Source organism: Oncorhynchus tshawytscha, unplaced genomic scaffold, assembly GCF_018296145.1.
Source record: "Oncorhynchus tshawytscha isolate Ot180627B unplaced genomic scaffold, Otsh_v2.0 Un_contig_766_pilon_pilon, whole genome shotgun sequence".
Lineage (NCBI taxonomy): Eukaryota > Metazoa > Chordata > Actinopteri > Salmoniformes > Salmonidae > Oncorhynchus > Oncorhynchus tshawytscha.
The window spans coordinates 1818689-1842913 of record NW_024609833.1 but is presented as its reverse complement, the minus strand read 5'-3'; the positions used below and the strand labels follow the sequence as shown (position 1 = coordinate 1842913).

Here is a 24225-nt window from a genome sequence, read left to right as displayed (position 1 = left end):
TTTGTTTGCTAATGTGTTTTACTGCATAAGTGAGGGGATGGGGGCATGTATTTCACTAATGGACTAAATTAAGAATGACAGACCAGAAAAGACATTACACTTATGGTATTTTTTTCTGGCAGAAAACTAGTTATTACATTTGCTGTCCACATGCAATCATCATTTGTCCTTCTAGATCTGGAAAAAAATCAAATATGATCAGATTAAATTCATACTCAATCTTGAGAGAGTAGATTTAATTGAAGCACGGTATACAGCAACAAAGAAAACTGTTAGGGAGATTGACAAATCATTATACAGATCAACTTTTTAACAGTACAAAAATAAAGATTCTATATTTTCCCCACAAAAGCAATTGTGGCAAATTACTGAGTCAAACAACTAAGAAAGCATAGAAATAAACAAGTGAGAATATATAATCTCTATTCATGTTTATGGCATATAACACTTTATACTTAAGGTATCTAAATCAAACTGTATGCTACAGAAAGATGAACTTGTTAGTCCAGTGATATGGCTCTTTGGGTAACTCCGCCGTTAAACTAATTTGCCATTGAAAAGGCAGCAAACATCTAAAAACAGGAATGTGCATTACAATAGCCCAAATGATATCAACTGCCCTAGAAACAAACAAATGACTTGACTTTTAAATACAAGGTTATCTGTGCATATGAGAAAAATGTACACAAAATTCATAGGTTAATGTATGTCTTGTCATCAGAAAAAATTGTAGGGAGTAATCATTTAATGAATCATAGCATACATTCTTGCTTAAACAAAAACAATTATGTTAGCGAGAAACAAAGTGTACTGGTTGGGATACTGTGGAAGCTAGGCGGTTCAAAAATATAAATAAATCACACTTACATTTGCCATACAAAAACAAATATTTTGAACAGGTAGAATGAAAGCGGCTTAGCAGTCTTGAGCACAGAAGACATGCTGGGTTTATATTTGCACTTAGTGAGAGATGCAACATCAAATTTCAAAACAACATTTACCATATTAGCAGTGAATACATAAAATTGGGAGAGCATCCTTGTGAATATTACACTAACAATCCTTATTCAACAAATATACTTAAATACCCATGTACATGAGGATACATACATAAGATTAAATCAAACTCATAATATCCCAGTTCTCTAAAATATCATTTTGATAAGCATTTATTACACTTAGGCTTAAAACTAGGATGTCTAATGTAGGAATAATAACTCATTTATCAGCATGTGTCTCAAAACCGAAATTAGATAGCCGCACCTTCCTGAACAGAAAACAAAACAATGACACAGAAGAATAACATGATTGAATAAGAAATGAGATACCATACCAGGAATATAGTTAGAAATTAAAACTTTTTTCCAACAATAACACATTACATTTCAATCTCTCAAAATTAAAAATGTTCTACGTAAAAACAAAAAGCCAACGCATGCTTAAAACATTATTGTTCACAAAAACACACCTGTCATTATACCCAATCGTCAAGACTGCTAAGCCAATACCATTTCATTGCAAAAACTAGACAAAATAGATTATACTACATCTTGGTCAAAGTCAAGGCGATACATAAAAAAAAGTATACTTAAGACGAGTGTATCCCAAAATTGCCAAGTAAAATATCAGTTTTTAGGTTTAGTTATTCTACAGCGAATGCATTACAAAAAGGAAAGGTACGCCGCAAAGTGTTGAAAATATACTTTAGAAACCTCAATAGTACTGTTAATAGCTCTCTTTTCATCTCAATGATTCCAAAGTCTTAATTAGATGGGTGTCCACTCTAATGCTCCTGGAAGATATTTTAAAAAGGAAAATGTTATGTAGTTTAACCATGTACGCAACAGCACATCCCAATACACACATGCATGTAAACTTTTCAAGACTTGCCAGTAATAGTTGACATACACTGAGTGTACAAAACATTAAGAACAGCTGTGATCCCTTATCGACGTCACTTGTTAAATCCACATCAATCAGTGTAGAAGGGGAAGCGAAAGATTAAATAAGGATTTTAAAGCCTTGATACAATAAGACATTAATTGTGTATGTGTGCAATTTAGAGGGTGAATGTGCAAGACAAAAGATTTAAGTGCCTTTGAATGGGGTATGGTAGTATGTGTCAAGAACTACAATGTTGCTGGGTTTTTCACGCTTAACAGTTTCCCGTGTGTATCAATAACGGTCCACCACCCAAAGGACATCAAGCCAACTTGACACAACTGTGGGAAGCATTGTAGTCAACATGGGCCAGCATCCCTGTGGAATGCTTTCGACACCTTGTAGAGTCCATGCCCTGACGAATTGAGGCTGTTCTGAGGGCAAAATGGAGGGGGGGGTGCAGCTCAATGTTAGGAAGGTGTTCTTAATGTTTTGTACACTCAGTGTATATAAACAGAGAGTGCTGTTTAGCGGCAGAGCTGTTCATAGGCAGAGCAGGCACTTTTAAGAGGCAGAGAGAGCTGTGTTGAGGCAGAAACAGAGCTGTTTGAAGGCAGAGACAGAGCTGTTCAGAGAGAGCTGTTTAGAAGCAGAGACAGAGCTGATTAGAGACATAGGTTTAGAGGCAGAGTTGTTTAGAGGCAGAGACAGAGCTGTTTAGAGACAGAGCTTGTTTAAAGACAGAGAGCTGTTTAGAGTCATAAAGAGGGAGGCCTAATTAGTGGAAGAAACCATTGTTTAGAGAGCTGTTTAGAACCAGTATTAGTATAAGTTTGGCAGTGTTGTACATTACCTGAAGACCTGGGCCCTGGGCTGCCTGTGCACCCGGCCAGAGGTACGCTCCCTGCTGCCTGTAATATTCTGCCATAGCTGCACTGTATTCTGGGAGTGAGCTCTGCTGCTGAGATGTCTGACCTTTTGGGACACAAGCGTATAGACATTCCGAGAAAACAGCATCAAATAAAGCTATCATAATTGAAATTGCAATCTTGAGCAAGCTTTGCTGCAGTTGCACTAAATGTATGGCAAAAATAATGCAATTGTTCGAAAAGTCATGTGGGTATGACAGCGTTTTCACTGTCAGAGCACTTGCCTAGCTTTTTATAATACTGCTCCCAAGCTGTAGAGTAGTCCATCTGGCCTGCCTGGGATCCATTGTGACCTGTACCCAAATAAAATAACATTGCATTAAATATAGAACAAATACCAGTTTATTTCAAATTGACTTAACTTTTTTTTTCTTGCTGTACAGCCTTTTGCCCAAACCTGTCAGAAGTAATTTGATTTGGGAATAATAGGAACATTTAAATGAAACGGTTGACTAACTAAAAGCCTGACTGGCAATTTCTTGACAATCTTTATGTGTTATTTGTTGCACATTTATGTTTCCCCGACGTCATTGGTTCAAGCGGCAGGGTAGCCTAGTGGTTAGAGAGTTGGACTAGTAACCGGAAGGTTGCGAATGTTCAAACCCCCGAGCTGACAAGGTACAAATCTGTCGTTCTGCCCCTGAACAGGCAGTTAACCCACTGTTCCTAGGCCGTCATTGAAAATAAGAATTTGTTCTTAACTGACTTGCCTAGTTAAATAAAAAATAATAAAAAAGCCATGGTAGACTCCCCTTCCAATTGGCTTAGAAGTAAAATAGAAGAGTGGATGAAAGCGAATGTGTACCTTCTACACCTGGTTCATTGTAGGGCTGCACAATTAATCCAATTTACACCGAAATTGCGATATTGACACATGCAATATACATATCGCAAGAGGCGGCGAAATTATCAAATGCCACTCAGCCGCGTGCAACGTCTGTTTTTATAGTTTACTCGTTGTTACTTAGGACAATAAGTTGGGTGAATTTTGGCCCGTTCCTCCTGACAGAGCTGGTGTAACTGAGTCAGGTTTGGAGGCCTCCTTGCTCGCACACGCTTTTTCAGTTCTGCCCACAAATTTCCTATAGGATTTTGGTTAGGGCTTTGTGATGGCCACTCCAATAACTTGACTTTGTTGTCCTTAAGCCATTTTGCCACACCTTTTGAAGTATGCTGGGGGTCATTGTCCATTTGGAAGACTCATTTACAACCAAGCTTTAACTTCTTGACTGATGTCTTGAGATGTTGCTTCCAAATTATTTTCCTGCCTCATAATGCCATCTATTTTGTGAAGTGCACCAGTCCCTCCTGCAGCAAAGCACCCCACAACATTATGCTGCCACTCCCATGCTTCATGGTTGGGATGGTATTCTTCGGCTTGCAAGTGTGCCCCTTTTTCCGCCAAACATAACGATGGTCATTATGGCCAAACAGTTGCATTTTTGTTTCATCAGACCAGAGGACAATTCTCCAAAACGTACGATCTTTGTCCCCATGTGCAGTTGCAAACCGTTGTCTGGCTTTTTTTATGGCCGTTTTAGAGCAGTGGCATCTTCCTTGCTGAGCGGCCTTTCATGTTATGTCGATATAGGACTCGTTCTACTGTGGATAGATACTTTTCTACCCGTTTCTTCCAGCTTCTTCACAAGGTCCTTTGCTGCTGTTCTGAGATTGATTTTCACTTTTCGCACCAAAGTACATTCATCTCTAGGAGACAGAACATGTCTCCTTCCTGAGCGGTATGAAGGCTGTGTGGTCCCATGGTGTTTATACTTGCGTACTATTGTTTATACAGATGATCGTGGTACCTTCAGGTGGTTGAAAATTTCTCCCAAGGACGAACCAGACTTGTGGACGTCTACAATTTATTTTCTGATGTCTTGGCCGATATCTTTTGATTTTCCAATGATGTCAAACAAAGAGGCACTAAGCTTGAAGGTAGGCCTTGAAATAAATCCACAGGTACACCTCCAATTGACTCAAATGATGTCAATTAGCCAATCAGAAGCTTCTAAAGCCATGACAATTTTCTGGAATTTTCCAAGCTGTTTAAAGGCACAGTCAATTTAGTGCATGTAAACGTCTGACCCACTGGAATTGTGATAGTGAAATACGCAGATAATAAGTGAAATAACCTGTCTGGATTGGTTGAAAAACAAGTTTTAATGACTCCAACATAAGTGTATGTAAACCTCTGACTTCAACTGTATGTAAATAAGGTATTTTGATGTTTCGCTTGTTTCGCTTTGTCATTATGGGGAATTGTGTGTAGATTGATGAGGACCTTTTTTTATTTAACTTCAATGGGATAGGGGGCAGCATTTTCACTTTTGGATGAAAAGCGTGCCCAGAGTAAACTGCCTCCTACTCAGTCCCAGATGCTAATATATGCATATTATTATATGCATATTAGTATTGGATAGAAAACACTCTGAAGTTTCTAAAACAGTTTGAATGATGTCTGTGAGTATAACAGAACTCATATGGCAGGCTAAAACCTGAGAAAAAAAATCTGAGGTTTGTCGTGGGAAATCTGAGGTTTGTCGTTTTTCAACTCAGCTCCTATTGAAGATACAGTGGGATATTGGTTATGTTGCACTTCCTAAGGCTTCCACTAGATGTCAACCGTCTTTAGAATGTTATTTGATGCTTCTACTATGAAGGGGGGCTGAATGAGAGGGGAATGAGTAAGAGGTCTGCCTGAGTCCCACGAGCTGACCATGCGCGGTCATGAGAGAGTTAGCTCTCGTACCATTGCTTTTCTTCAGACAATGGAATTCTCCGGTTGGAACATTATTGAACATTTATGATAAAAACATCCTAAAGATTGATTCTATACATAATTTGATATGTTTCTACAACCAGTAATATAACTGTCTGGAATATAACTGTTTCGTCCGACCTTTCCGCTGGAAGTTGCACGCCCATTTCGATTTGTTTACCAAACGCCCTAAAAAAAGAAGATATATGGACATAAATGATGACCTTTATCAAACAAATCAAACATTTATTGTGGAACTGGGATTCCTGGGAGTGCATTCTGATGAAGATCAAAAGGTAAGTGAATATTTATAATGCTATTTCTGACTAATGTTGACTGCGCAACATGGCGGATATTTCTTTTGGCTGGTTTGGGCTCTGAGCTCCGTACTCAGATTATTGCATGGCATGCTTTTTCCGTATAGTTTTTATTAAATCTGACACAGCGGTTGCATTAAGGAGAAGTTTATCTAAATTCCCATGCATAACACTTGAATTATCATCAACATTTATAATGAGTATTTCTGTGAATTGATGTGCATCTCTGCAAAATCACCGCATGTTTTGGAACTACTGAACATAACACGGCAATGTAAAATTAGATTTCTGGATATAAATATGCACTTTATCGAACAAAACATACATGTATTGTGTAACATGAAGTCCTATGAGTGTCATCTGATGAAGATCATCAAAGGTTAGTAATTTATTTTATCTCTATTTGTGCTTTTTGTGACTCCTCTCTTTGGCTGGAAAAATGGCAGGGTTTTTCTGTGACTTGGTGGTGACCTAACAATCATTTGTGGAGCTTTCGCTGTAAAGCATTTTTGAAATCAGACACTGTGGCTGGATTAACGAGAATTTTATCTTTAAAATGGTGCCTAATACTTGTATGTTTGAGAAATTAGATTTATGAGATTTCTGATGATTTGTATTTGGCGCCCTGCAATTTCATTGGTTGTTGGCGAGGGGTTCAGCAGAACCCCAGTCCTAGACAGGTTAACCTATTTTAGAATAAGGCAGTACTGTAACAAAATGTGGAAAAAGGGAAGGGGTCTGCAGCATTTTAGCCAAGTGCAACCAGCTTGATCGTTGCGCTGACCATTTCTTTTCAGTGGTGAACATAGAGATCAGCCTGGTTCCACCATGTTAGCGGAGTTGATATTAATTGTAAAATACAAGACAACGTTGCCAAATGTTTACGAGATGTGCTTAAGACAAGTTGTAGCGCTAAGGTGACTTACTGTGGTCTTGCTGGCCTTGAGGCTGCCATGTTTGATAAGCCGTCCCCCATCCCCCTGTCATTAAAGTCTGGGCTCCACTGCCACAACTGATCAAGACAGAAAGCAGGCAGAACGACAGCAACACAAAGAAAATGCATATAGTAGACAAAAAATGACAGGGATGAACAGAAACTGTGACTTACTTTTGATGAGTTGCAGGGCTTTGAGTGTAAGGGCTCAACCCAAAACTACCATTGCTCACTATTCCTGAGCCCTGGAAAAAACACGAGACATTCAACATGGTTAACTAGAGTAAATAACGACAGTTTAATTAATTTAAATCATGGTGGTATTTATTTAGTCGACTAACAGCTAATAATGAAACATAGAAATTGCAAGCAATTTGCCTAGGTAGCCTTGCCTAGCTTTTATTTTTTATTTAACCTTTATTTAACCAGGAAAATACCATTGAGACTCTTTTTCATGGGAGACCTGGCCAAGAAGGCAGCAACAATCAATACATTACATAATTAAAACAAACATGATCCAGCCTAAAAACAGCATTTACACTCCTCTGTAACAGAGTTTCCATCAATATTTTAAATTAATTCAGTGGCACTAACAAATCTAGATGAAGCATGGATTGTAGACTATTCCATGCATCTTGTGCACAAGAAGAGAAGGCAGTCATGCTTAATACTGTGAAGGTCCTGGGGACTTTAAGTAGCAACCACCTAGCAGACCGGGTATGGTAACTGCTGGTGGTGAAGGAGACCAGACTACAGAGGTAACCCTACATACCCTACATTATTCATCTCATATGTATACGTATATACTGTACTCTATATCATCTACTGCATCTTTATGTAATACATGTATCACTAGCCACTTTAACTATGCCACTTTGTTTACATACTCATCTCATATGTATATACTGTACTCGATACCATCTACTGTATCTTGCCTATGCCGCTCTGTACCATCACTCATTCATATATCTTTATGTACATATTCTTTATCCCCTTACACTTGTGTGAATAAGACAGTAGTTTTGGAATTGTTAGATTACTTGTTGGTTATTACTGCATTGTTGGAACTAGAAGCACAAGCATTTCGCTACACTCGCATTAACATCTGCTAACCATGTGTATGTGACAAATAAAATTTGATTTGAAGAGGGAATTTACACAAAAGGGCTTTGTAGATGAACACATACAAATGTATCTTTCTGCGCATATAAAGGGAGGTCCAACCTACCATTTGGTACAATGTGCAATGGTGGGTGAGTGTCTTGGCATTTGTAATAAAGCGCAAGCATGCATGATAAACAGAGTCCAGTCTCTGTAGGAAGGAGGTGGTTGCATGCATATACAACAAGTCACCATAATCAATTACAGAGAGAAAAGTGGCCTGAACAAGCTTCTTTCTAGCCATAAGTGGGAAGCAAGCCTCATTACGAAAATAAAAATCCAATTTCAGCTACCTAAACTCGTTGCTCCATCCAAACGCTACGCCACGCCCACGAACGTTAGTTTCTTCTCCGCAATGAGTCTGGATCTAAGTACTTCCACAATGATTGCTCCAAGAAACCGATGGGTTGGGCCAGAGTAAGAACATACGTGGGTAAAGCGGCATTGTGAAAATTCACCATTGGCTTTGATAATCTGAATTGTTAGAGATTATCCAATCGCTGGTGACTTTGTTTTGTACAACACCCCTCATTTTGATGTCTCCACAAACGACTTCAAAGACGGCCATCTCAGACTGAAGTATGTAGTGAACACAGAGCAGCGGAAGAATTCAGTTTAAGTCGTCAGGCAATACAGTTTAAGTCGTCAGACAATAAATAGGTAGTCATTTTGACTTATCGAGACTTAGTCTTTGGACTTAAAGGCACTTGACTTGGGGGAACTTACTCCGATCTTGTCGTCAATGAGCTGGCATGCTACCTCCATCTGTTGCGGGGTGCCTCTGATGGAGAAGACGCGAACATTGGGGTCAGTGTTGGGAGGGGGGTTCCTCTGCAGCTCCACGTGGGCTCCAGACTGCTGGTTGATGCTCTTGATGGTATCTCCGCCTAGACAAACAACACACATCACACCACATGATGCCACTGACGGATGGGAATAACACATACTTTGACAGCGCCCTTGATGTTTTGGATGCAATAGTGTTGGGCCCCTATATGATAATGTTGGGAATTGGCAATATTTGACCTCGATGATATATGGTTAAGATATCGTGATGCGCAAGAATATTCTCCATTTGAAATCAAAACCATGCAGTTTCACAAAATTATTTTTCAACGACGAATTATGTTTTTCACCATAACAGTATTTTCAATGAGCAACTATATTATCATCACAAATAAGTACACAAATAGCAATCTGGAATTATTTAGTCATTAGCGGCGAAAAACAATATCGGATATCCCTTTAAATCTTTTGATGATAATATGATCAACTAGTACTTCACCTGCATTCATACACACTGCATATAAAAAGGTGCATTTCTAATATTATGACTCAATGGCCGAGAGGTCTGGAGTTCGTATTTGAAGTGTAAGGGAATGTTGTACGCTAATTAACTAAAAAAAGGAAGCAAAAAAGTATACACCTCTCCACATCTCAATTTTCCTTTACATCCGTGAAAATTTGCAACAAAAATAGATTGCTCTTCCCACCGACCCGACATTAACGGTGAGTGCCACCTGATGAGTGCCACCAGTCTATGTACTGTCTGCAACTCGACTTCTGTATGTGGGGAGCAATTACACGTCAGGCCAAACAGAATCATTACGGCTGGGGAAGGATCTTTTTCTTTTATTAAACCGTATCCCTTTTTTGTTGTTGAATTTTGCAGTCTGTGGCTCTTTTGAAGCGAGCAGGGCAGGCATTCAGAAATGGGTTCCCCCCTGTGCCAAGTCCTCTCAAAGACCCGCGTACGGCCACCCGTTCTTCCACCTCGACTCAAAAGAGCAGGCTGGCTTCTCAAGTAGGGGCCGCTGATGTCCGAACATCAATTACATGTTTGTTCACATTTTGGTGACACGTTGTCAACCCCGCTTGAACCCGGGCTGAAAAAGCCGGAGAAAAGAGTCCTCCTCCCGCTGCCAATAGACTACCCCGGGCCATTAACCCATTGTCAACCAAATGAAACTTCTGCATTAATGAAGCCATTATGAGGTCTCCAGTCAGAAGGAGAGAGGAATAAAGGCACTGACTATTCAGTGCCAAGGAGTGGGCCATGGTTAGCGGAGATAATAAGGCCCTATCAATGAAGCTGCTGGTTCAGGTTGCCAGAGACAGAGAGGGGGGATTTGGATTTAAGATTAATTTAAATGAGGGAGACGCAGGACCACTAAGTACTATCTCTTATATGTGAATAAGAGTTTGTAACAGTCAAACCCACATAATCTTTTCGTCTGATCGGTAAGATTGCATGTGCTCCGGGCATGTGCCACGGGTGTAACCGCACCTGTTGTTCCGACGCGGGTGTATTCAAATTTAGCTTTAATCTGTGCAGAGGAATTTCACATATCCATATAGGTTGGAAATGAATTTCTGAATGGTTTAGAGCCAGTGTTGTACAAATGCATTTTGAAAGTCAATCAAGTTGTTGGATAAACTAGCATTTCTGAAGAATTGAGTAAACAGTGTAGGTAGGTCCTGATCATGTTTGTCTCCTATCAATATTGTTGTACAAAACACTTGAATCCATTTCCTACCATTTAAGATACCTGCTGCTAGCATTCAGTAGCACAAGTAGCGGAAGGCAGAACTCTGTTATGACTTAACAAGTGAATTCAATTGCCACATTGTAAGTACTTCCCAAGTCAATAATCTTTTCTTATTATTGACTTAGAAAGTAATTACAAGGTGGCAATTGAAAATATATATATACAGTTGAAGTCGGAGGTTTATATACACCTTAGCCAAATACATTTAAACTCAGTTTTTCACAATTCCTGACATTTAATCCTTGTAAAAAAATGTGTTAGGATCACCACTTTATTTTAATAATGTGAAATGTCAGAATAATAGTAGAGAGAATTATTTATTTCAGCTTTTATGTCTTTCATCACATTCAAAGTGGATCAGAAGTTTACGTGCACTCAATTAGTATTTGGTAGCATTGCCTTCAAATGGTTTAACTTGGGTCAAACATGTCACGTAGCCTTCCACAAGCTTCCCACAATAAATTGGGTGAATTTTGGCCCATTCCTCCTGACAGAGCTGGTTTAACTGAGTCAGGTTTGTAGGCCTCCTTGCTTGCAAAATGTTTTTCAGTTCTAACCACAAATTCTCTATGGGATTGAGGTCAGGGCTTTGTGATGGCCACTCCAATACCTTGACTCTGTTGTCCTTTGGAAGTATGCTTGGGGTCATTGTCCATTTGGAAGACCCATTTGCAACCAAGTTTTAACTTCCTGAGTGATGTCTTGAGATGTTGCTTCAATATATCCACAATATTCCTCCTTCAAGATGCCATCTATTTTGTGAAGTGCACCAGTCCTTCCTGCAGCAAAGCACCCCCACAACATGATGCTGCCACCACAGTGCTTCACGGTTGGGATGGTGTTCTTTGGCTTGCAAGCCTCCCCCTTTTCCCTCCAAACATAATGATGGTCCTTATGGCCAAATGGTTCTATTTTTGCTTCATCAGACCAGAGAACATTTCTCCAAAAAGTACGAACTTTGTCCCCATGTGAAGTTGAAAAAGGCTGTCTGGCTTTTTTATGGCGGTTTTTGAGCAGTGCCTTCCTTGCTGAGCGGCCTTTCAGGTTATGTCGATATCGGACTCGTTTCTACTGTGGATATAGATACTTTTGTACACGTTTCCTCCAGCATCTTCACAAGGTCGTTTGTTGTTCTTCTGGGATTGATTTGCACTTTTCGCACCAAAGTACGTTCATCTCCAGGAGACAGAACGCATCTCCTTCCTAAACGGTATGACGGCTGCGTGGTCCCATGGTGTTTATACTTGTGTACTATTGTTTGTACAGATGAACGTGGTACCTTTAGGCGTTTGGAAATTGCTCCCAAGGATGAACCAGACTTGTGGAGGTCTACAATTATTTTTCTGAGGTCTTGGCTGATATCTTTTGATTTTCCCATGATGTCAAACAAAGAGGCAATGAGTTTGAAGGTATGCCTTGAAATACATCCACAGGTATACCTCCAAATGACTCAAATTGTGTCAATTAGCCTATCAGAAGCTTCTAAAGCCATGACATAATATTCTGGAATTTTCCAAGCTGTTTAAATGCACAGTCAACTTAGTGTATGTAAACTTCTGACCCACTGGAATTGTGATAGTAAATTATAAGTGAAATAATCTGTCTGTAAACAATTGTTGGAAAAATTACCATAAAGTAGATGTCCTAACCGACTTGCCAAAACTATAGTTTGTTAACAAGAAATTTGTGGAGTGATTGAAAAACGTACGTAAACTTCCAACTTCAACAGTATATACACACACACACACACACACACACACAATCGTTCAAAAGTTTGGGGTCACTTAGAAATGTCCTTGTTTTTGAAGGAAAAGCACATTTGTCCATTAAAATAACATCAAATTGATCAGAAATACAGTGTAGACTTTGTTAATTGTTATATATATATATATATATATATATATATATATATATATATATATATATATGACTAACACACTATGCACCTCTGAGGAATTCCATAGGGGATTGTTCTATGGCCATATATTATACACTGGGGCTAGGAAGGAACATGGCTCGTCGCTTTGGTTGTCCCCTTCTTCTCACTAGGGTTGTGGTGGAATTCAGGGGTTTGTGGGGGATGTAGGTCTGACAGAGGGGTGAGCAGAGGCACTGGCTGCATGTGGCATCGTAAAGACATCAATCACTGTGCCGAAAAGGGCGTCGTGACAGGGCACAGAACGGCTGCCTTCCATCCATATTGGCCGTTTCTTATGGTAATGCCAAGATGGGGCCCTCTGCAACCAGGTTTATTTGTCCCATTCACCTCTGCACAGAAGGCACATGACATTTCTATTGCTCAGTTCTTTATTATAGGTGAATCCCCCCCCTTCAACCGACCCACCCTAAACACAAATACCCCCGCCGCAGCTCGCACACTCGCGGTGAGCCAATCGCGAAATGGTCATTGACTTTTACATAGCAGGCAATAGAGTGAGCATGAATAGCAAATAAGCTAATTCGAAACCGTCATTCACTCATTTGAGCCCATTGCCCGGAAAACGGATCTCATTAGAAGGACTGGGGCAATCTTCCAGATGATTGAGGGCTGTTATAATGAAACTCAAACAATTAATATCACATTTCTTCATATGTATTATTCCCCTCATTAAGCACTTTACGTAGGTGAGAATAGCACTTTTAAAAGCCATATATATAACACACACACACACACACGAGTGCAGGGGGAGAAAGTGAGAGACAGAAAGGGAGAGAGGGGACTCTACAACGTTATAATCCGTTTTGGTTGAGTTGCGCCGTTTCCCCCACAGAGCTGTGTTGGCCCGAGTGTGTCCCTATAGTACACGGACACAGCCCGCGCAGCACAGCAGGTAGGAGAAATGTCCGAGTCACACAAGATGGATTATAACCTTGCGGATAAAGTTCGGAATGACACAATTTCATATGTGAAATTTCATAGTGTAATTTGTGGTTTGCCTTTAAAATAAATGTCCCCCAGTGAAAATGATTCAAACTGATACAAATAGTGGAATCATGCCATATTTGAACACAACTGTGTAGAGTTTACATAAATATTAGCGTCTTAGCTCCGCTCAGCTTCCCCTGTTGTTTCATCGCCCCCAACGTATTCAAACTATCATGGCCGTTTGAGACAAAAACCCTATACGTACTGACCAACTATGGTTTGCATGCCCTGCCGAAGGACCCTATAATGCAGAATACGTGGTTGGAGTTCGTAGTGCAATGGTGGTGAGTATACAGGTAACTAGACCATAGACTGCTGGTCATGTATGTGTTTATGTACAGTATATCTGAAAAGTTGTATTAAAAAACACACAGCTTTATAAACAAGTAGGCTAATTTCACAGGCAAGCAGATACAACTAGTAGAGCCATTTTGGTTGTGAAGTACATTAGCAAAAAGCTTTGTCCTTCTTTAGAACAAAATACCACTTTGCTGTCTATTATATCACCCTGTCACAGGCCCTCCCAGTCAACACCACCTCATAAGATTGCCTGCTGCAGCTGTTTGAGAGATGTCCTGCTTGTAGCCGAACATGCAGCATAGAGAAGACCAGCAAGGGGGCCCTCATCAGTGTGCGTGTGTGTGTGTGTGTGTGTGTGTGTGTGTGTGTGTGTGTGTGTGACCGACCAGTATTTTTGATGAGGGGCCAGGAGCTGATCTACGCTGCTATGCCCATCAATGGGGCTCTGGAAAAGACCTCACCTCCAGCCTCACCTCTTGCCTGCTCTCCAATGGTCGCTGATGGGGAGAAAATAATTTGGTATGTTTAGTCTGACCTGTTCAAACTTCAACATAGTATATGTTTGTGTTAGATATCACCTATCCCTAACTGCTATTGGTAATAGAACCGTAATTGTGTATGTGTTCACAAAAACATGTATGGAGCCAGCACACAAAGACTTGCAAGATGATGTGATGAAGTCCAAATTGACAGACGGGCTTGATACTGATGTCTCTGAATTAGGGCTGTCCCCGACACAAAAAAAAAATCACTAACATGAATGTAAACTAATTTGTGCACAACATTTTAGAGAAATAAGCTTTTTGTGAGTATGGAACATTTCTGGAATCTTTTATTTCAGTATATGTATAAAAAAAGAAGCATGAAAAGGTAGAGTAATGGGATAATGTGTTACTGTGGTGTGTGAAGAATCCAATCATTTACCTTGCATGTGGTACAAATCACATTATTGTGGAAGCACCTCCTCTAAGAGTATGAATTAAGCTGTTAGAGAAGGTTTAAATCCTACGCAACCTGCCTACACATAGTTTGAAGTAGAATACGAACATAGTTACTGCAGTAGCGCAAAGCTGTGTGCTGGGGAAAACTTGGTAGAGCATGGGTGGAATTGGCACTGTGGTGCGCATGTGAATTTCCTTTCTCTTTTAGGCTTCACACTAATGCCTATTCTCATTTAAATTGTAGTTTTTTGTTTTTAATATAGTGAAAGTTGATCAAAGTTAGGATAGCCTGAATATATGATTTGGTGTCGCTAGCTTGAACGGTTCAAGAGTTACTGTTAGTGAGTTAATTCACGCTTATTTATGCAAATATATATATCACGCAAGATCTCACCCCGTGGGGTCAAAATGATCACAAGAACGATGAGCAAAAATGCCAGAACCACACGGTTCTGCCCCACTGTATAAAGTATAAATGCTATCAAAAATATTTTCTCAAGCAACCCGAGTTGGGGCAGTCTGGACACATGGAAGTTGGTTTCGTGCTAATAGTTTAAATTGTTTAAGCTCTAGAGTGGGTTAAAGAAATTAAATTATACGATTTGGTAAAAAAATCTAGAGTTGTTCTTTGCCTTCAGCATGCACCCTTATTAATAATTAGAATATTTAAGAAATCTAGAGTTGTGCTTTGCTTAGCAAGCACAGCTAATAATAGAGAGGACAATGTATAACTAACAGATCCCGATGCCATTTGATATTATGAACACAAGTGTTCTAAATAAGGCGGTGGAGAATAGGGCATTCAATACGTTGAATGATAATGGTTTTATCATTTTGAGATCAATCACACCCTAGTGAGTCATACAGTGCCTTCAAAGAGTATTCGTGACTTAGTCCACATTTTCCTGTGTTACAGCCTGAATTCAAAATTGATTAAATACATTTTTTTCCTCTCTCTATACACAATACCCCATATAATGACAAAGTAAAAACAAGTATTTTGAAAATGTAGCAAAATCAATGAAAATAAAATACAGAAATATCTCATTTACATAAGTATTCTTACCCCTTATGTCAAAATCACCTTTGGAAACGATTCCAGTCTTTCTGGGACTCTAAGAGCACCTGGATTGTGCAATATTTGCACATTATTTTTTATTTTTTATTCTTCATGCTGTCAATTGGTTGTTGATCAATGCTAGACAGCCATTTTCATGTCTTGCACAGATTCGAGCAGATTTAAGTCAAAAGTTTAACTAGGCCACTCAGGAACATTCAATGTCACCTTGTTAAGTAACGCCAGTGTATATTTGGCCTTGTGTTTTAGGTTATTGTCCTGCTGAAAAGTGAATTCATCTCCCAGTGTCTGGTGGAAAGCAGACAACCAGGTTTCCTCTAGAATATTGCCTTTGCTTAACTCTATTCCATTTATTTTTTATCCCAAAACAACTCCCAGTCCTTGCCGATGACAAGATTACCCATAACAAGATGCAGCCACCACCATACTGCGAAATATGAAGAGTGGTACTCAGTGATGTGTTGAATTTGCCCCAAATATAGCATTTGTATTCAGGACATAAAGTTAAATTTCTTTGCTACATTTTTACTTTAGTGCCTTATCGCAAACATGATGCATGTTTTGGAATATTTTTTTATTCTGTACAGGCCTCCTTTTAAAATCTGTAACTTAGGTTAATATTGTGGAATAACTACAATGTTGTTGATCCATCCTCAGATTTCTCCTATCACAGCCATTAAACTCTGTAGCCGTTTTAAAGTCACCATTGGACTCATGGTGAAATCCCTGAGCGGTTTCCTACCTCTATGGCAGGTATTCCCAAACTGGGGTACACGCAATGCTGTCGGGGGTACGACAAATAGAAATGTGATTCACATTTTCAAACAGTACATTTATATTTTCCAATAGGGCTATACATTTGGGTGAGTAATTTTTCCCCCCCCTCGCCTGAGCAGCCTTGTTTCACTGCCGAAAATAAACTTCAACAATATAGTGTTCAGAGAAATAACAACAATGTCAAATACATGTAACCTAGTCAAATAATTAGCATCCAATCACATGAACCGTTACGCTTGTTGGGGAATAATCAGAATTACTTGGGTAACATAGATAAGATGTTTTATTTTCATTATATGCTTGTGAGTTACTTCTCATCAGAATGTCTATTTTTGTATAATACTGTTGGCCGGTTGCAGTTATCTGTTCTCTGTCATGGGGTAAGTTACTTGGGCCGCAGAGAGGGGAGGGGTCAAGCTGGTCTTCATATGTAAACATATCTTTTAAATCAATTATCTCTTGGCTCCACAATGTCTGTGTGCCAGTCACTGTGTGTCTGTGATCTTGTCCAGGAGGGGTGTATTTGATATATGCCTGTTCATGAGGATTTGTTTTATGGTCCTGAGAGCGAGATGAGAACATAGTTTAGGAGACAAAGCTGAACGATAATTTATAGCCAATGCTGTCTGGCTATGTGTGTCTTTGCTATAAAGGATCTCAGTTGCAATGTGTAAGGACTCTCAGAGAATTCATTTATAGACACTGAATTGATCTGAGAGTCACAGGGTTGTGATGGAGCTCATATAATTAAAGATGGACTTTATGATAACTCTGACTTGTGTGTGGTTTGCTCTCATGATTTGGTAAATACAGGACATTTCCACTACATTTGGCGACGAGGAGGGGATGTGAATCTTCACTCGGTGACCGTTTCTGACGGTCTAGGTAAATAAATCGTGCACGAGGGATCCCCCAAACTTGGGATCTTAGGGAAACCACACTTTGGGAACGAAGCAGATGGACCAACCTTTGATCTGAGAGGAAGCGAGCCGAGTGGATACCACATCTCGAACTGAGTTTTTTTTAAAGAAAATAGTGAGCGAACCACACACAGATTTGAAGTCGAGTTTAAAATATTTTTATTTATTTTTATTTTTTAAATATGCCTGTTACGTATACTCTGAGCGTGAATTCCTTTGTAAGGAAGGCACCGTGGCGGCGTAAGCAGGGTCGAGTCAGGGGAGAGTAATCTGAGGGTTTGTGGACTCAAAAGATACTCTGCCACTGTCCGGTTGCGAGTGACCAAGAGCCGTCCTGACACTGAATTGATCACAGTGGGGATTGGTGCGGTCTGTGGGGTGAGGGCCAGGGGAATGTGTATTCTATGTGAAACACGGCACTTGGTGAAGCCCTATTGGAAGAAGGACTTCATTCTGTGCGTCTGTGTGATTGTCTAAGTGACCCTCAGAGGTGGTGAATTCCAATTATTTTAAATGTGCTAGCCAGGTATGCCCTGGGTTACTCTGTGTGAGTATTTTGTTATGGGATCACTAGGTAATAGTTGTCGGACCGTTCTGTGTGAGCGGGGTAGGTTGACTCTGTGTGGGCAAACTTTTTATGTTCTGATGTTCTGTGTGGACGTCTGACCAGTTCTGTGTGAACATCTGACCAATCCTGTGTGGGTGATCCTTAAAGTTCTGTGTGAGTACCTAAGATTTCTTAAGTTTTATATGGATTCTGTGAATAATTTGAAATTATGATAAATTGTATGTGTGTATAATCAATTGCTAGAGATTTGATAAAGTAATGCTGAGAATGATTAGATACAATTTAAACCACCCATTCATAGACGTACGTAGGTTTTGAGTTGGTATCTTAAATGGATAATTTGATAAAGATGGGGTTTTAAGCACTATTAAAATAGTCTACAAAATCTGGGAAATTAAAATACGTTGCATAAGTAAACATAATCTACTTTTATTAAAAGGCGCAATATCTGTTTCCTAGTAATTATCTGTCGATTTTATTCTTTGATTGCTAATCTATTCATTTGGCATTTGAGAATCATAGCTGGAGTAACGTTTGTACTATTATATTTGGGCTGTTATTTTTCTGGGAATTGCCGATAGTGACGTGTCTTGATTTTACTTGTAAAGTGGGTTTATTTGCGGAGAATCTCAGTTTTTTGCATAGCAATGGTGGTTCAATGGTAGAATTCTCGCCTGCCACGCGGGAGGCCGGGGTTCCTTTCCCAGTCAATGCGCTAACTGAATTCTGAGTTTTTGATTGTAAATAATCTATTTGTATGTTTTGCCTGGAAAGTTATGGTCGCTAGTGTTTGTATAAGATATAAACTGAACGTTTTAATAGCTTGTTTGGTTCAAATTGATAGAAGGGATAAATTGAACGTTTACAATAGATTGTTTAGGTTAAATTGATAGACTAGTTCAATTTAAAATAATAACGAAGCGAATTTTGATGCAAGACGATGCCTGTTCACTAAATTATCTGCTGGAATAATGTATTGAGAATTGAGTCGTATTTAAATTACTGTATCAATAGAAGACAGTTACCTAAGTTAAAGAAATTCTGAATAATAGCGGAGAGATGATGGCGATAGAAAGTGATTACCGAAATGATTTTCATTCTTATAGATTAACTGACGCATGTTATAATTTTGGCGCTGCGTGTGTTATTTAAAAAAAAATAGGATACATTTCATAAGTGTGAGGAGCAAAGAGAAGATGAAGTTATAAAGTTGGGTTTTAAATCTTACATAGAGGTAAGGAAAAACGTTGAAATGAGAGGGGTTGTATATTTTTGCCCAATGGGAAAAAAGGAATAGGATAAGTTGAGCTGAAAGTATGGAAGAGAGTTAGTTGCTATGTTGGCTACTAATTGTCAGGGTAAGTTGCTGGAGGCAGGTAGATTGTTGTAGAATAACGTACATTTGCGTTATTAGTTTGAATATACAATAACCTTACTCTAATTGTTTTGACCGTTGTTCAGGTACACTCTTTTTCTGTATTTCTGGCAGTAAAATTTTGATTGCGAGATGTTGATTGGGCTTTATTTGGCTGTAAGAAGGGAGATCTGAAAGTTTAAATTGTAAAACATTGTGAGAATGGATTCTGATGGTTATTGATTCTTGGTTTGATTGTTTAAGTAACACCAGTTAATTTGAGCAGGAAAGTTCATGTAGTCTAACATTATAGTATGTTTTCCATTATGTGGAACAATGTCAGGTCATTAAAGGTAATTGCTGGTTGAGTAGTTTGAGAGCCTGTTGGCAGAAGACTGAATGGGTATGAATGTTGAAAAGCAAGCTTGGGCCAAACTAGTAAACTAGTATGTTAAGTGGGGGAGTATCATAGATTTTAATTATAGTGTTACCACAATAGTCAAAACAATTTCATATGTTTTGGGAAATTAGCTAGGTTGAATTTGGTTATTTGAATTCCTTTTTAATTTGCTTATGGTTTGTTTTAGGAGTTGATTTAACTTAAACATTGTATCATACATATACATTGATGTTGATTAAAACTTATGATTAATGATTTGAGGTACAGTGGAATTATCATTAGGTTTGGTTTATAGTTCAGGTTTGAGTTTCTGAATTGATGTAGTGTAATGAATACTAACTAAGTGTTTTGTGTTTTCTCCGGGAAAATGGTTATTTCACTGTCTCTCTTTGGAATGTTTTCAGGGACTATACTCTTGGGTAGAGTGAGTGAGATTGAGGCCATAAACTACCACATTGAAAAGGGCCTGGAAGTTTTTGTTTTAGTGCAAAGGTATTTTAAAGGGGCACTCACCACATGGGATTTTAATTAGTTTTTATTTTTTGAGTTTTCATTACACACGCTAATTATTTTGATAAAGGAATGTTCTGGGAACATGGAAATACAACATGTAGGAATTATTTGACTATTGTTTGCAATTTGTTTAATATAGTGAAACACTGCTTTGAAGGGTTTTGTATGACCTATGACCTTCTGATATGACCTTCCGTTGAGGCTTGATCACCCGCATTGGAAAGCCATTTGGGTAATGAATTTATGGTCATTTGTACTACTGCTTTCAAGATAATTTGTGTAATTGGTAAATATGTTTTTTTAGACATATTTGTAATTTGGACCATTGTGAAGAGGGAGAGGGCATTGCATTTAACTAAGGGTATGCTGCTTTAAGTCTATTTTCCTATGACCATAGGGGTTAAATCATTTTTCTTTGTGGATTTTTTTTCAGTTTAGTGATTTTAATTTGATTAGGTTAGTTGAAATTTTGTTTTATATTTTTTCAGTTTTTGTTTTACATTACTCTCATACGGAGAGATATGTGTAAAACATGGGGGAGGATTCAGTTTTTTGAGGGTTTGAATTGAAGTTAAGTGATATGTGATACCTTAAGTGATATGTGAAGGAGTGTATTGTATTGAGTGTATTGTTGTGTTTGTTTTGTTCTATTCCCGAGAGGTATAGGTCTAACTTCTTGATCCTTGGCTCTACGATGGAGTTGACAGTGAGATGGGGAGTATAAACCAATTTGAAAGAATAGTTTCAATAGAATGTTTTGATATTCTCTGTGAAATATGTTTAGATATGTGTATTAAGAATAATTGGTAAAAGTAATAATTCATCATGTAGTTAATGAACTGAACTAAACTGTTGTTCTGATCTGTTCTTTTGGGGTTATCATGAAAAGTGACATCAGACGGTATCTTAATGCATGGAAGAAGTAATTGGACCGAATAGTGTGTGTACCTCAAAACCCCCTCTAACTGGCTGAAGAAGAGTGACAAAGGCGTTGAAGAAGGCTTTCCGAAACACTTCTACCGAGAGAAAAGAACCAAGCCAGAAATTGGTGTACAGTATCAGATCTAAGCTATCAACTGCTTTTCTTTCATGTTTCTCTCATACAGTGAGAGTCCACTTGGAGTGATCATGGAGAAAGATCTGTTCTAACATTTTCTTATGATGCTGGTATATTGGTTGACGAATGGACAAGACATGAGTGGTAAAGATGAGACATTGAAATTGGGACATTATCATGGGCCGTCCACTTTGAACTGTAAAGCTATCTGAAGAAAAACGAAAGAGACGCCAGAAGAATCAGTGCCTGAGAGGGGGGGTTGGTCAACTGTGCCAATAAAATTGTTTACACTTTTGTGGTATCAGGTTGATTGAAGAGGTCTACACCATGTAAATTGTAGTAATTTAGATTAAGAATGCATTGAGATACTGATCTGTATTATAATCATGATTAAAAAAGTTAATAGTAGAATTATGGGATAATTATACTGAATGTAAATCTGCTAATATGTGTGTGTTAAATTGAGGTTTTTGAGACCAACAAAAGGAGGTATTTTGGGTATAAAAATAATCTTTATGGAACATTTGCTGTCTAACTGGGAGTCTCGTCAGTGAAAACATCCGAAGATCAAAAGGTAAATGGTTAATTTGATTGCTTTTCTGATTTTCGTGACCAAGCTTCCTGCTGCTAGCTGGACATAATGCTATGCTAGGCTATCGATAAACTTACACAAACGCTTGTCTTGCTTTGGCTGTAAAGCATCATTTCCAAATCTGAGATGACAGGGTGATTAACAAAAGGCTAAGCTGTGTTCCAATATATTTCACTTTTTCATGAATAGGAAGATTTTCTAGGAAGATTTATGTCCGTTGCGTTATGCTAATTAGTGTCAGATGATGACAATGGTCCCGTTCACGGGATGGGGTGTCACTACAGGTTAAAGATACCATACTTCAGACAAGTTAAACACACCAGGCAGAAGGCTACAAAGGTTAAAGGGCAATCTATAGTACAGGGACAGAGCAAACACCTCACCATTGTTCCTGTAAACAGTCAAGGGATAGGGGTGGAGAAATGCAACCACTCACAGTCATGGCCACAGACCGACCATCCATTGGACCAAAAATAAAAAGTTTACATTGCTTAAAAAAAAGAAGAAAAAAAAAGAAGAATCATTTTATGTAGGCGTGAACAAAATGTAAAAATAAAAAATAACTGGGAAAAACAAGCTCACATCTTAGTCCCTGCCTGGGCAAGGTGAACAAGGCATCCATCCGCAGGTCACAATCAATAAGCACATCAACCTTAATACCCCCCCAAGTCATAGGGGGGTCAAATACAGACTTATTTTGGTTTTAATAGGAATGCCATCAGAGGATGGACTGTTTAAAGTAAGACCGGAATGGAGCCCAAGCCTCATTAAACAGTTTGGGGTTCCCACATGAATTGAATAGAATTTTTTCTTGTTTCAGAGAGCACAACACATCTCTACCCAATATTTATAAGATGAGGGAGCTGCCATCTTCCAGTTCTGTAGTATTAGCCGGCTAGCTAAAAGAGTTGTATAAGCAACAGTGTCCGAATGGACTCGACAGGGTACCTATGGGCAGTACTCCAAAAAGGGCTGTAAGGGGAGATGACTCTATAACAGTGTCATATATATATCAGAGACGCATTTAAATATTAATTCCCAGAAACCTGACAGTTTATGACAGCCCCAAAACATATGCAACAGTGTGGCTGGTTCCATTTTACATCTGACACAGGTAGGATCAAAATCAGGGAATATTCTTCCAAGTTTGGCCCCAGACCAGTGGATACGGTGAACCACCTTGAATTGAATGAGGCTGTGTCTAGTGCTAAAAGAGGACGAATGCACCCTGTGCAGCACAGATTCCCAGGTGTCTTCCCCAAGTTCCTCCCCCAAATCCTTTTCCCATCGAGTCTTTGAAGGCACCAAAGAAGGATTCTGTAAGTCATGAATGATTGCATATACATCTGAAATTGCGCCCCTAGGAAGCTTGTTCAGCTCCAAGATGCTCTCTATAGCTGTATTCGCAGGCCTATGGGGAAATTCAGGTGTGTTAGCTCTGACAAAGTTCCTAGTCTGGAGATAGCGGAAAAAGTGGGATTGGGACAAGTTGAACTTTTCCTTTAGCTGAGCAAAAGAGGCAAATGTATCATCAAAGAATAATTGGGCTAGTCAGGAGAGGCCTAGTGAGTGCCAGATGCCAAAAGCCCCATCATTCAAAGATGGAGGAAATAAAATGTTCTGATTGATTGGGCCCGATAGAGAAAAGCCTCGGAGGCTAAAGGCTAAATGGAACTGATTCCAAATTTTAAGAGACTGCTTTACAATTGGGTTGACACACCTTTTGCCTAGGGACACTGGGAGAGACGAGCACAACACAGAAGAAAGTGCAGCAGGTTTACATGATTCAGACTCCATCTGGACCCAGAGTGGTCTAGGGCCAGTAGGATCAGTCTGCAGCCAGTACAGAAGGGCTCTGAAATTTGCAGCCCAATAGTATGTCTGAAAATTTGGTAGAGCTAAACCCTCCAATGACCTAGGCTTCTGTAAATGTTTTCTACCAATCTTTGGTACCTTGCCATCCCAAATAAAATGCATGAATGTTTGATCCAGTGAAATAAAAACAGATTTTGGAATAAAAATGGGGAAACATTGAAATAAATATAAAAATTTGGGCAACACACTCATTTTAATGACATTAATCCTTCCGATAAGAGAAAGAGGTAGCGAATTCCAAAAAGTAAAATATTGTTTTCCTGAAACAAATTTGAATATTTCCTTGTCACTTTAACTCCCAAGTAGGTGAATTGATCCTGGACAATCCTAAACTGAGTACTTGTAAAAGAGCACTTTAAAGCAGCCTTGTTTACAGGAAAAAACTCACTCTT

The 24225-nt window shown here is 39.0% G+C and overlaps 1 protein-coding gene across 16 annotated transcripts in view; it reads right to left on the bottom strand.

Moving 5' to 3' along the window:
• LOC112248903 (far upstream element-binding protein 3) overlaps window positions 1–24225 on the bottom strand; it is a 92766-nt gene that overhangs the window by 12394 nt on the left and 56147 nt on the right. For 10 of the 16 annotated variants that reach the window (XM_024418327.2, XM_042319563.1, XM_042319567.1 and 7 more), the window contains 6 exons: window positions 14220–14255; window positions 8710–8870; window positions 6997–7067; window positions 6815–6900; window positions 3035–3103; window positions 2735–2856 (listed from right to left, as the gene is read on the bottom strand). In XM_024418327.2, the coding sequence (XP_024274095.1) occupies window positions 2735–2856; window positions 3035–3103; window positions 6815–6900; window positions 6997–7067; window positions 8710–8870; window positions 14220–14255 (545 nt within the window). Of the gene's footprint in view, window positions 1–203; window positions 1793–2734; window positions 2857–3034; window positions 3104–5650; window positions 5761–6814; window positions 6901–6996; window positions 7068–8709; window positions 8871–14219; window positions 14256–24225 lie in introns of those variants that run through there. The other 6 variants (XM_042319568.1, XM_042319569.1, XM_042319570.1 and 3 more) reach the window with 4 other exon arrangements.